Source organism: Lycium ferocissimum, unplaced genomic scaffold (assembly GCF_029784015.1).
Source record: "Lycium ferocissimum isolate CSIRO_LF1 unplaced genomic scaffold, AGI_CSIRO_Lferr_CH_V1 ctg10141, whole genome shotgun sequence".
Lineage (NCBI taxonomy): Eukaryota > Viridiplantae > Streptophyta > Magnoliopsida > Solanales > Solanaceae > Lycium > Lycium ferocissimum.
Genome location: NW_026713171.1, coordinates 16059 through 29223, shown reverse-complemented (window position 1 = coordinate 29223; position 13165 = coordinate 16059). Strand labels below are relative to the sequence as shown.

At 34.4% G+C, this 13165-nt stretch overlaps 1 protein-coding gene across 5 annotated transcripts; it reads left to right on the top strand.

Moving 5' to 3' along the window:
• The first annotated feature begins 4018 nt into the window (after positions 1–4018).
• LOC132041421 (mitochondrial uncoupling protein 2-like) lies at positions 4019–10808 on the top strand. Of its 5 annotated transcripts, none has more exons than XR_009411026.1 (10): positions 4020–4305; positions 4380–4592; positions 4955–5033; positions 5108–5235; positions 5312–5410; positions 5506–5610; positions 7102–7176; positions 8114–8200; positions 9965–10082; positions 10306–10808. XR_009411026.1 is itself a non-coding variant. In XM_059432135.1 (9 exons), exons 1-9 carry the CDS (start codon positions 4240–4242, stop codon positions 10324–10326), a joined length of 873 nt encoding a protein of 290 aa, XP_059288118.1. In that variant the 5' UTR covers positions 4022–4239; the 3' UTR covers positions 10327–10808. The 5 variants fall into 5 exon arrangements, 2 of the variants coding, with proteins under 2 accessions (XP_059288119.1, XP_059288118.1); XR_009411025.1 differs by lacking the exon at positions 9965–10082 and having other exon boundaries at positions 4021–4305; positions 10306–10406; positions 10442–10808; XR_009411027.1 differs by lacking the exons at positions 8114–8200; positions 9965–10082 and having other exon boundaries at positions 4019–4305; positions 10306–10406; positions 10442–10808.
• Positions 10809–13165: the final 2357 nt, after the last annotated feature.

The window sequence follows — 13165 nt, the reverse complement described above, 5'->3', positions numbered from 1 at the left end:
AACAGATTATCCGTCGAAAAGAAGTTCAAATGAGAAACTTGCGAATTTATTGGTCCTGAAGTGCCATATCTTTATGCAATTGATGCATTTATATATTTTGCTATGACTATGAGGGATTATAGTCATACGATGTTGTTCTACATGATAACATCTGTTTATAAAGCAAGTCAAGAATGCACTTGGAGTGATTTCAACAATACAATTCTATTCAAAGACTGAAGATGCAGCAGCATACATAGCCCAACTAAAGAGAGGATTCATAGAAACACAAGGTATGTTTCACTAAAGTTGTTCTTCACAAACGAGCTCCAAAAGAATGGTGATACCAAGGTGCAACAAATTGTTCGAGTGATAATATGACTGATTCATTCACCAAGTCTATACCAACTGCAACTCTTGAGTGAAGATGTGAAGATTCAAGTTTTGGATTTAAGTTCTTATCGGGGAGTTAATACGCATTGTACTTTTTCCTTTCAAGGTTTTTGTCCCACTGAGTTTTTCCTTGTAAGGTTTTTAACGAGGCAACCAAATAGCGTATTATTAGAAATGTGTACTCTTTTTCCTTCACTAGAATTTTTTCCACTAGGTTTTTTCTAGTAAGGTTTTAACGAGGCACAATATCTATCAAATAGACATCCAAGGGGGAGTGTTATAAATATTATTTATTATTATGGATGTCTATCTTTAGGAGAAATATTAGGGTTAGTGACTTTGGGATCAAGTCACTTTTTCCCTATAAATATAGAGGTTCTCCTTCATTGTTAATTAATCCCTAACAAGAGAAATAAGAACTCTCCCCTCTTCTCTCTTTCTCCACAATATTCTTCTTGCTTGCTTTATTATTTTATAACATTGTTAATATTTTTGGAATATTTTTATCTTTTAACTTTAGAGACTTCGCATCGTATCACTTTTACCATAGTATGATTTTAGGATATTTTTATCATTTTTAGCTTAGTACACGATGATGATAATATAATATGCTAGATAAACAAATAAGCAGAGTCGGTGGCTTTTCTTATTTCATTTCTCAATCACCCTCGAAAATTGAAGAGTGTAATTACTACCTCTCAATTACATGATGAACATACAATTACTTGGCCCGACAAACATGTCAATCTGTGTAATTACACTCAATTACACCCAATTTCAATTATTTCCAAATAGACAGCCACTCAGGTAATTGGAATTGGGTGTAATTACACAGCTTGACATGTTTGTCGGGCCAAATAATTGTATGTTCACCATGTAATTGAAAGGTAGTAATTACACTCTTCAATTTTCGAGGGTGATTGAGAAATGAAGTAACAAAAGCCACCGACTCTGCTTATTTGTTTATCTAGCATATTATATTATCATCATCATCATGTACTGTGCTAAAAATGATAAAAATATCCCTAAAATCATACTATGGTAAAAGTGATACGATGCTAAGTCTCTAAAGTTAAAAGATAAAAATATTCCAAATACGAAAAGGCTCAAATATGCCATCCAACTATCGGAAATGGCTCATTTATGCCACTCGTCAATAGTTTGACTCATTTATGTCATCGAACTATAGGAAATGACTCATTTATGCCATCGAACTATAGGAAATGCTCATTTATGCCACTCATCAATATTTTAACTCATTTGTGCCATCCCTCGTTACCAAAATGACTCATCCATGCCATTTTTTATTAACGCCGATTTTATAATACCAGATATGATACGTGGCCCCCAAATAGAGGTCTACGTCGTTTAATTAAACCAGTCCAATTTTAAATACCAAATTAATAAAATATCCGATCCATACACCTTACCCACCCACAACCATAATCTAGTTGGAGGTCACGTGTCATATATGGTATTGTAAAACCAGCTTTAATGAAATATGGCATGGATGAGTCATTTTTATTAACGGACGATGACATAAATGAGTCAAACTATTGATAAGTGGCATAAATGAGCCATTTCCTATAGTTCGATGGCATAAATGAGCCATTTCCTATAGTTCGATGGCATAAATGAGCCAAACTATTGACGAGTGGCATAAATGAGCCATTTCCGATAGTTGGATGACATATTTGAGCCTTTTCCGATAGTTGGATGGCATATTTGAGCCTTTTCCGTTCCAAATATTAACAAGTATTTATATCCTTTAAAGTAATATTAATCGGTCAATGTTAATAATATACAAAAACACACACATTTATGATAAATAATATTCACTCTGTTAGTATGTTTACGTGTTTTTAGATATATTTGGCTAGCTTCAAACTGTAAGTCTTTCCAAATTCTTCCTTCATGTTGTTTGATTTTATACTCAGTACATCTATTTTTACTTGTCCAATATACTAAAAATTAAGGGTGGTACAAATAGCCCAAACTCATTTAACCCAGTCAATTCGTCCAAGTTTTAATGGGTTTGATCTGGAGTGATTTTGAAGATGAGCTGATTTTGGATAGCCAAAGTTAACATTTTTTGCATGGATTCCCTTCAAACACACTGGTCTTTAATTTTTGCCCCTGCTTTTCATTTAATAAAAGTTTATGGGCCTAAGTACCCTTCTCCATAATAAGGCGTTGGTCTACGAAACCAAAGATTCTGGGTTGGATCCCTAACTGAGTCGGGAAAAAACGCAAGGCATAAGTAACAGGTCAAACTGTGTAATTACACCCAATTTCAATTATTTCAAACGAGACCTTGGCTTTTGGAAAGCCACCCAGTGTAATTGGAATCGGTGTAATTATAATTACACAGTCAATTCGTTTGTTCGACCTAGTTATTACACTTAGGTGAATCGGGGTGTAATTGAGAGGTGTAATTACGGTCTCCACCGGGGGTTGAGAATCGGGTGTAATTACATACGCTATTTTTTAGTTTGTTTATTTTTTGTTTATTTTAATTTCTTTTTATTTTAAATTTATTTTTTATTTCTATTATTTTAATTTGATTATTAATTTATTTTTTATTTCTATCATTTTAATTTCTTTTTTCTTTTTACTTTTTAATTATTTTTATTTTCTAAAATGTATTTTTCTTTTTATATTATTTATTTTTCATTTCCTTTCTTCTCATTCCCAACCTTTACTTCTTGTGGTTCTTGTGGTTCCATGTAATTGCTCGTATTTTATTTTATTTTTTATTTTATTCATTTAGCATAACCCTATTATTATTCTAAGTTTTGAAACCACACCTCTTAATATTAGAAGGAATGAGTCATTAACAAACTTAGCATATAACGAGTGACGTTATTGAAGTAGAATTTCGCTGTGAATGAGGTTATACTTATATTTTCCCTTTCTTTTGAATTATTTACTTAAGTTACGTTAGAACTTACTTATGTAATGTTGGAATTTGACATAAGAGTATTATGTTAAACTTTTCTTTTGGATTTTGAATTTGGTTATATTTTCAATTTTAAGTTATTTGCTTTCACAAAGGCATATTGTTTATTTTTGACTTACATTTGATGAATTTTTTGTGTCATAGATTTGAATAATGTTATAGCATTATATTTATAAATATAATTTTTTTTATCAAACATTCAATCCATGACGCCTTCACAAAAAAGTCTTTTTTAAGTTTTATAATTAATTAAAATTAAATATTATTAATTTAAAAATATATATCAATTATTTTTTACAATATTAGTTACAAATATATGATTATTAATTAATATATTTTCAAGAAACAATGTGTTACTAAATAACTAATTTAATATTATTTATAAAGGCAAATCATTTTTAAATATTAATTTTAAATTTTTTATAATTAAATTTTATTTTTAAATTAAACTAACTGTGTAATTACACTTGTGCAATCAAACAACACGCTTTTAATTATACTGTAATTACATTATGACAAACAAACAGGTCATTATAATTAGACTATTGTATAATTATTAGGCTATGTAATTACTACCCTATTAATTACACCAATTCCAATTACCACGTGGTTTCTAAACAGGCCCTTAATATGTGGTATACTAATTATGTAGGAAGTGGTAACGTGAGATTAATTGAAACTTGAAAGTCGAGTCACCCCAAAATTAGAAAAAAATATAACAAGTGAAATCTCACAGAACATGTGGGAATCTTTTTAGTAATTAAACACTGTGTAGTGTACCGTACTATGGGAGTAGTTGCTTCAGCTTTCAATTTCTATTAATGCCGCTAATCAATTACTATAATTGTATGATTCCTTTACTTGCTATTTACTTATAATTGTGTAAGGCAACACAACAATCAAATCAAATGGGATCGGAGATCTCATTCGCCGGAATATTCGTTATTAGTGCTACCGCTGCTTGTTTTGCCGAGGTACTCTCTCTCTTTCCTAATTCAACAAGTTTGATTTCTGTTTGATTAAACCCCTAAGGTTGTTGAAATTGCAGTTGTGTACATTACCTTTAGACACGGCTAAAGTACGACTACAGCTGCAAAAGAGAGGATCAGGGGAAGGTGGTGTATCCAAGTACAGGGGATTACTAGGTACAGTTGTTACAATTGCTAAGGAAGAAGGTTTATTAGCTCTTTGGAAAGGCATTATACCTGGCTTACATCGCCAATGTATTTATGGTGGCCTAAGGATTGGCTTATATGAACCCGTTAGTATTCTTTTTTCCTACATTTCATTTAGAAATAATGGTAAAAAACACACCTGAACTATCACCTTTTTGCAAGTTTCCTACCTGAAATATCACCAACTCTTTATCAAAACACACCTCGAAATCTATGAGTGACCTGTACTGTGAACGAAATTTTATGGGCAAATTATTTGTCACGCACCTTTTGGCGATTATATTCAAACACTTGGTCTAGTCGGCTTTGAGTTGTGTTTTGATAAATAGTTAGTGATAGTTCAGGTAGGAAATCCACAAAAAAGTAATACTTGAGGTCTGTTTTTGACCATTATTGCTTTCATTTAAAGACATTGTAAATATTTTTTGATTGATTGTAATTGGACCAGGTCAAGGCGTTCGTTGTAGGCAGCCATTATGTTGGAGATATTTCCTTATTCAGTAAAGTTTTTGCTGCTCTTGTTACTGGTGAGACAAACTTGATATTGCTTTTGTGGATCAGAGTTATGATTTTGTATTGACGTCTTTCTTTCCTTGTAAAGGTGCAGTAGCAATTGCTGTGGCTAATCCCACTGATCTTGTAAAAGTTCGACTCCAGGCTGAAGGTAAAGCTGGTACATCTAGGCGTTATGATGGTGCTCTCGATGCATACTATACCATAGTGAAACAGGTGATCGGGCACCTAATATGCACAAGTAATCTATTGAAGCAAAATCATTTACATATTTTAGTTGATCAAATTATAGGAAGGGCTGGCGGCTTTGTGGACAGGAATTGTGCCAAATATTGCACGGAATGCTATTATTAATGCTGCTGAACTGGCCAGTTATGATCATCTCAAAGAGGTACATCTAATGATATTTTGATTCACTGACGTTTTGTTGTAGTACCTCATGCAACTATTTCGGATGCTGCTTCTCTAAAATTAGATCATTTGCAGATAATCGTAAAACTTCCAGGATTTACAGATAGTGTTTTAACTCATCTCCTAGCTGGTTTAGGTGCTGGATTCTTTGCAGTTTCTATTGGTTCACCAGTTGATGTGGTAAAAATTTCCTGTTTCTCAATATTTTACCAGTGTTTTAAGTGAATTTAAAAAAAAAAAAAAAAAAAAGAGATTATCTGCCTCTGGAACCTGCATTTTTTTTTATTTGGCTCTTATCAGTTCTAAAATGGTTTTTTCGGATAATTACTCTTTTTTCAATCATGGAGATTCTTATCGTTTTGAGACCAGAAATTTTTGAGATTAGCTATATAGATGAGAAATGAACCAAAATGAGGCATAGCTGGTGCCTCATGTCCAGACACCACTGTTATTAAATAAAGAAAAGAAGGTTTAGAGGAATGATAGTCGATCAACTTAATTATCTACACCTTTTTATTCCAAGCTAGTTAGGAGTGTACGAATTCTCTATATTCAGTTCGCTCTAGTGGGTCTCAATTTGAGTTTGGTGATTAAAGGATTTATCATAGTTAGACTGTTTATGTTGATTGTTAACCTACTGGAAGCCTCCTCCTTTATCCGGACGTCGGACCCGCTATACTTTGTGAAGCTCGTATAGGCGGAGTTTATTTAAACTCCAGAGCACTGTTAGTGAAGAAGAATAAAAGAAATCCTAGAATCCCGGTAGAACAGATACAAGCGTTGTGTCAGTTGTGTATTGCCTGGCTAGAACTCAATGCGTTTTACCTTTCAAGCAATTGGTTTTAGAAGAAAAGTGAAAGAATAAGTAAGCTGTAGTTGAGGTTATGTGGCGATGACTATCATACTCTTAGGGCTTAGCTATATCTGTCATGCTTTGTTGCATTTTCGAATTCCATTAGGAACTCGTAAACCATACCAAAAGTTTTAGCTTAAACCAGAAAGTGGAAATTCCCCTCAGACTGACTTAAAATCTGATCAAGCTTAGTTCCGTGTTATTGTTTATATTTACGGTATTCTAACCATTTTTTTTTTAAGAATAATGAAGTTCTTGGTGAATTTTTTTAAATAGTACTCCCTCCGGATCAAAAAAAAGTCCACTTAGCCATTTGCACACTCCTTAAGAAACTACTCACTCCAAGAAAAAAATACGTAAATTGACTAAACTGCCCCTAATTAAATTAGCATTGGGATTTGATCACATAACACTTAATAGGGGCAAATCTGGAAAGATAAGGTTAATTGTTTCTTGATTTAATAAGTGGACACTTTTTTTGACCCAAGAAAAAAATGTTAAGTGGACACTTTTTTGATCTGGAGGGAGTAACTTATTAAAACGTGCTTGTTATAATGCGTTGCTTTTTCTAGCAATCTGAAACTAGTGCTGTTGTTTATTACATAGTTTTTCATGAATGGTTATATTAATAAGAATGCAAAGAGTACAAGCATGGATCATTCTCACACACGCACAAACACAAGGGTCCTCTAAGTGACGACCAAGGGAAGATATTCATGACTTTGGTCGAGTTTTTGTTGGAAGTTTGGTGAATACTTTCTGTAAAAATGCAATTTATTTCACGCCTGTGAAAAGGTCTTTTGCTTGCTGTCTTTTAGGTCAAATCAAGAATGATGGGAGATTCAGTATACAAGAACACCTTTGATTGTTTTTTCAGAACATTGAAGTACGAGGTAATTTTGTTCAGTCATTTTCTTGCTTCAGAATGGGTGGTCATTTGTCAGCATATCATATTTACTGTAGATAGAAAAATATTAGCAAAATGTACTTCCGTAATTTGCAACCTAAAATTGTTTGCTGCTTATGTAGACTAAGAATTGTATCAAGTCTAACTAGAGGTGTTTCCATTCACTAATTGTATTTTGAAAAGTAATATACGTCCCAAAGTATGAAACAATAGCGCCATGCTTGAACTAGTTGAACACTTCGAGTTTCAGCTTGAACATCACACATAAGATTGTTTTATTTGTATTGGAGAATCCAGAAGCCGAAGCTGAAATCACGCATTTGTCTCTTTTCCGTGCATCTTCTTGATGCTTTTTAATGAACAACTCGTTCATCGTCAAAAATAATCCAGAATTTGAAATGTGTCTCTGCAATAAGTTACCAAAAAAAAAAAAGTGTCTCTGCAGGCAATGAGGAGTGAATTTCTCCACTGATCATAAAGAAAAAGAAAGAAAAAAATGTGGTAGGAGTAGGTAGCGAAATAGATAACAGATAGTTGATGACAGAGAGGACCTGATTTTTTTTGTCTAATTGCTAAATAATGTATGAGGAAAAATATTGCTATAGAGGGGTCTTTTTATAAAACAGAAAACAGACAATTAAGAAAGATATCTTACTCTTGTTTCTATCCTCTCGGTATGAGTTTCTCCTGTCTACCTATACTTCTTATGCCCTTGGTGTGTCAACTGGCATCAATGGGGAGCTCAGAGCAGTTGACACCCTTCAGTTACTAGTTAACTGCTTTCTGGTGATCCTGTCTTCTCAACTTTCATTGTGTTGCATTACTGATCTCAGTTTTTTACCTGATAATCTCAAGAAAAGATTGTTATCGGATTAGTAGATACTAATATGAAATGCTTATGTAGCTTAACATGGCTAATGCAGGGACCACTTGCTTTTTATAAGGGTTTCCTCCCCAATTTTTTTCGACTAGGATCGTGGAATGTTATCATGTTTTTGACTCTTGAGCAAGTAAGTATAGCTCCTACTCTGGAATTAATAGGGTGACTACAGATTTTAAGCATAATACTTACATTCCAATGAATTATGAAAACATAATTTTTCCGTCATTGTTATATATGTTGAGCTAAATCAACTCTCATTTAACCGAAAGCTACCTCTTTATCATTTACATAGTCTCTTTTGACCATGCTAGACAATTAAGGCAAGAGTCGGATTGTGCATTGTCCAGTATTTGTGGGGGAACTAGCGTTTGCATATTACTAACTTATATGTTCTTAGATAATAAAAGAACCTAAAAGTTGTATCAAGATTAAAGAAGAGTGAGAGTGTCCCGTATAACATTTTTTGTTGTATAAACTGATTAATACCTTCCTCTCGACGGAAAGTGGACACCGTTTTGGGACTGACCAAATGGAAAGTTGGACTGCTTTTTCAAACAGAGGAAGTAGGATTCTGGAAACAGTTCAATTTTTTATGTTCCTACAATGCCACCTAAGATTCAATTTTTATGTTCCTACAATGCCACCTAAGATTCAATTTTGTTATGTTCCTAGGACTGTTTTTCTTGGTGTAGTTATAATACATCCTTCTGTACTTCTTTTTTCAAATTTTTTTTATGACGGTGGCATCCGGGTCAGGTTGTATGCACCTCCGCTAATTTCACCAGGTGCCTACTACTGTTACACTTTTTATAGGCGACTAATTCCACAGAATACATTATTCTGTATTCTGATCATGAGCTTTTCTGGTGTTGGTCATTTTAATTGCTTATTTACATTGTTGCAGCTCACACACATCTCAGCTATAACTTAGGACGAATAATGTGGACCTCCCCTCTAGTTTAACAAAACTAAGTAAACTTCGCTCTCCACATTGGGAAATAACTAAGATCTCCTGACTAGTTTAATATGTTATTATAGCCGGTTACATTACCATTCTAAAAAAAACTAGTTTAATATGCTATTACAAGGACCATGGTCGCTGTCTACCCAGTAAGACCATGACATTAAAGTCAGTCAATAGGTTTAAACTTTGCTTACAGTTCCCTAGACAGGTATTGGGGAAAGATTTTCATCAACGTTGAGCTAGCTTGACTCCACCATTTGAACATCAAGGTTTGACATTAATGATATATTGATATCCCTAAACACTCTTCAACCTTGAGGTCTTGCTTGACTCCAGCCATGTAAAAATCCAAATTTGATAGTAATGGAATCCCCAAACCAACTGTTCTGCCCTGATCACTTCCCTTGTCTCTCTGGTTCCTTAGACCATCCTGTCAGCTCCCTCCCCCAGTCTGCCTTTGTCTCTGGCCCCTTCCCTTGCAGTAGGGCATCTTCTCCCCCATTCCCACCTTGGTAAAGCCACCGTTTCTTTTGTATATATTTCATGTGTGCTCATCTGCACTTTGAACATTGCAGAACCGTGTTATTACACATGCTTAATTATTTTGCTTACATTCTTTTGTTTTATTTCCTTTCCCCGTGAAATATAATAGTGACTATGTCTTAAATTTCATACTTAAATGAGAAGCTGCATGTTTGAACAAGTGGCAGTTTTTTGCTTGGATTGAGTATATGTACGGAATTTGGAAAATAAATATGTAGATTTGTCTAATGAAGGAAACCATTACCCAAATGGTGAAAAGTGAAAAGCTAAGCTCCATTGTTCCATGTTAATTATTTGACGGGTTATTGTGGGAACGAGGCCTTGCCTGCATCTAACTGCCCAAAACCTTGGAAAGTGATTCTACTCTTTCTTGCTGTGCAACAGTAGAAGATCCTCTAATTTCTATAAGAAGTGATTATTGTGTTTGCAAGACGAAAGCCTCTCTTATCAAACAAAAAAAGGAAAGCCTCTCTTCATTTTCTATTACAAACAAATGAACGAGGTTTGGTCAAATTACTCTGTGAACTAACTATATCATTTTTTCAAACTAGAGCTAGGTCTAATTAGTTTCTTTACGCTGATGACCTAAGTGCTCTAAGGCTGGGATTACTTTGTTGCTCTCATCTAACCTATCAACAAAATAGCAAGTTGACGAAAATCTAGTACTACACTCTACTGACCATACTATTTCTTACCTTACCTTTTCTGTAATGTTTCTGTGATAGGTCAAGAGATTCTTCGGATGATGAATAAATATTTTTAGACCATTGAGTGTTTGCCAGCAGAAAGTGCTTTTAGCTTGGGATTGGATTTGTGCTTCTGCAATTGCTTTCTGAAGAGGAAACGGATGTTTCTCAGAACCAGTGTGGGTGTTTCGAACCGGGAATGCGATTTTCTTGTCAGATATCACAAAAGTTACTCTGTTATTCATAGGGCCTGCAGGGATACACTGGGTTGCCTTTGTTTTTTCTCCAGTTATAATTACGATGCATCTGGATAATTAGTATATAAGTGAGTAACTTTGATAAGTACAACAGAATACTTTAATTGGTAATACATACCAAATGTCTCTCTCAAAAAGCCAAAGAGGAATAGAATGAGAAAATGTAGTCACACGATTTGAGTCATCTACGTAGAAAGTCATCGATGCATAACTTGTATTCTTGTTTATTTGACTGGAAGATCATTCATATAGTTGAAGTGTAATCGATTTTGTTTTTGTTTTTTTTTGTTTTTTTTTTTTTTTTTTTTTTTCTCCCTATGAGTCTTGAATAGGTCTGATCATCGGTTGGTTAGGTTCCGTTTTGGCCGTTCGTTAACGGTTCTTTACATATTAAATCGACAACCGAACCAATAAGAAATTGATTATTGGTTTTTGGTTAGCGGTCATCAACGGTTCGCTTATCGGTTAAATGCTTATTTCGAAGTGAGGCGGCCATCAGTCACAGTGATTTTTTCTTTCTAAATTTCTTACGATATTTTCTCTTGTAAATGTTTACTAAACGCTTTGATCAAGGAAAAAAAAGACTGTTGTGAGTATTGAGGTGAGGAGTTGATGAATTGAGGAGGAGAAACGGTCCAATCAAAGACATTGTATTCTATATAAATTCACATCTAAAGACATGCCACTTGATTATAACTGCTCTTCACAAAGTTCTCATAAATAAAAAAACAAAGTACTCACGCGAAAGCTACTGACACAAAGAACACACAAAAAGATGAATAATACAGCAACAACTTGAAAACATTGCAACAGACACTTCACTAATACAATAACAAATTGAACATTCAGAGTGCAGCTGCTGACACTTCATTTTAGCTTAATTAAAGCATCATTTCTCCAGGCCACTGACTTAAAAAATACATTACCAGCTTCAAAAGATGTAGCAGCTTAACATGCCAACAAGGCAACTATAAGAAAACAGCAACACCAAGCCACCAACTTCAAAACTGCATCACTAATTTTAAAAACAAAAAATAGGAAAAAAGTGTTGCCATGAGGAAAAATAGGTAGTGGAAAAACAGAAACTTGAAATAATAATAAAATGTTCAACTATAAATATAATTTACCAGATGCATAGAAGAGTCCCATCTAAGCGTCAAGCGTCAGCAACAGTAATGTTGGCCAAATCTAAATATAATTTGTATCAATCAGCCATGCAATAAAAATGTTCCACAAACTATTTACGATCTATCTATATATCTATATAAAGCAGGGCAAAATAAGAGTGATGTGATAACTCTTGTAAATTAGTATTCTTATTTCTCTATTTTTCTCCAATTATTGGACTTTTCATTTCTACCAATTTCTGCACTCATTCCAAAAAAAAAAAAAAAAAAAAAAAAAGGAGTCACGTCTTAAATCTATACCAAAAATGAAAAGGCACATTTTTACTTTTTGCAACTAGTGTATCTCTCCCCACTTCGCGCGGATGTAGAAGCTACCTGTAAATTTATAAATCGACATTCTTTCATAAATTTAGCCGGTGATAGAAAAGATATATACAAAACTACAAACATATAAGGCAAAAGAACATATGGATAAGTAGCACCCAAGGAAATCCAAGTAGAAGTATCGATTGCTTTTTGAATTTTGATAATTATATATTTCTCTAGGAACAATTCTCCTAATTACGCGTTTACCCGTAAAATGATACAGTTGAATTTGTATATGTGGTTATGGACACGCGATCAATATGACCAAATTAACAAGATAATAAAAAGAAATATTAATATAAAACTAGAATGAAATGATAAAATGAGATTTAGAGTAATATAGCAGCCTTGATGACATCGTGAACCCGAGTCCCCGGGCAGGGTTTCTGACAAAGCTTAAGAACTCAACAAAGAGCAAAGAATCACAAGTAAATTGCTAAGTATGTTGTTTGCTTGTGGAAATAAGAATGCGTCACAATGAAATGAAAACCTCTATTTACACTTGAGCTATAGAGTGTATGATACGCGAATGACGCCCTCTTTACTACTAATATAAATGCGAGTAATAAAGTGCAATAAAGGAGGAAGGAAGACCCGGAATAATCCGAAATGGCTGCCCACTGGGCTTGCTTCGCACTGGACCGGTGAACTAGCTTACTTTCCCCGGCCCTTACGATCTTCGTCTCCGGGTTGCGATCCAAATTTGGTCCTTGACCGGCCATACGTGCTTGTCCGGTGCTCTCCACTGGCTGACTCATGCCTGATTTGTTGCCTATACTATATGTCAGCGCCTAACCCGACCACCTGGCTTCTCCAGATTTTACCCAATACATATAGTCTCCCCACTCCCTGGTGACTCGTCCGGATGTGACGAGAGAGTTGAAGAGTTTCTTCAATTTTTGGCAGGAAAACAACTAAACAGTCTCTGACGTTTGACAAGACGCCCATCTTTTTCCATTGAATGCCCGGGCACATGTCACCTTATGGATGGCCAACGGTTCAAATGACTGCACGCCAGTTACCGAGGTAATGATTATCTCAGGTGCCAACCCTCTTTATAATAACTCCATCATCTTCTCCGCATCACTTTATTCTCTCACAAAAATTCTCTGAGTTCTCTGCAACTTTCCCTAATTCTCTTCTTACTTA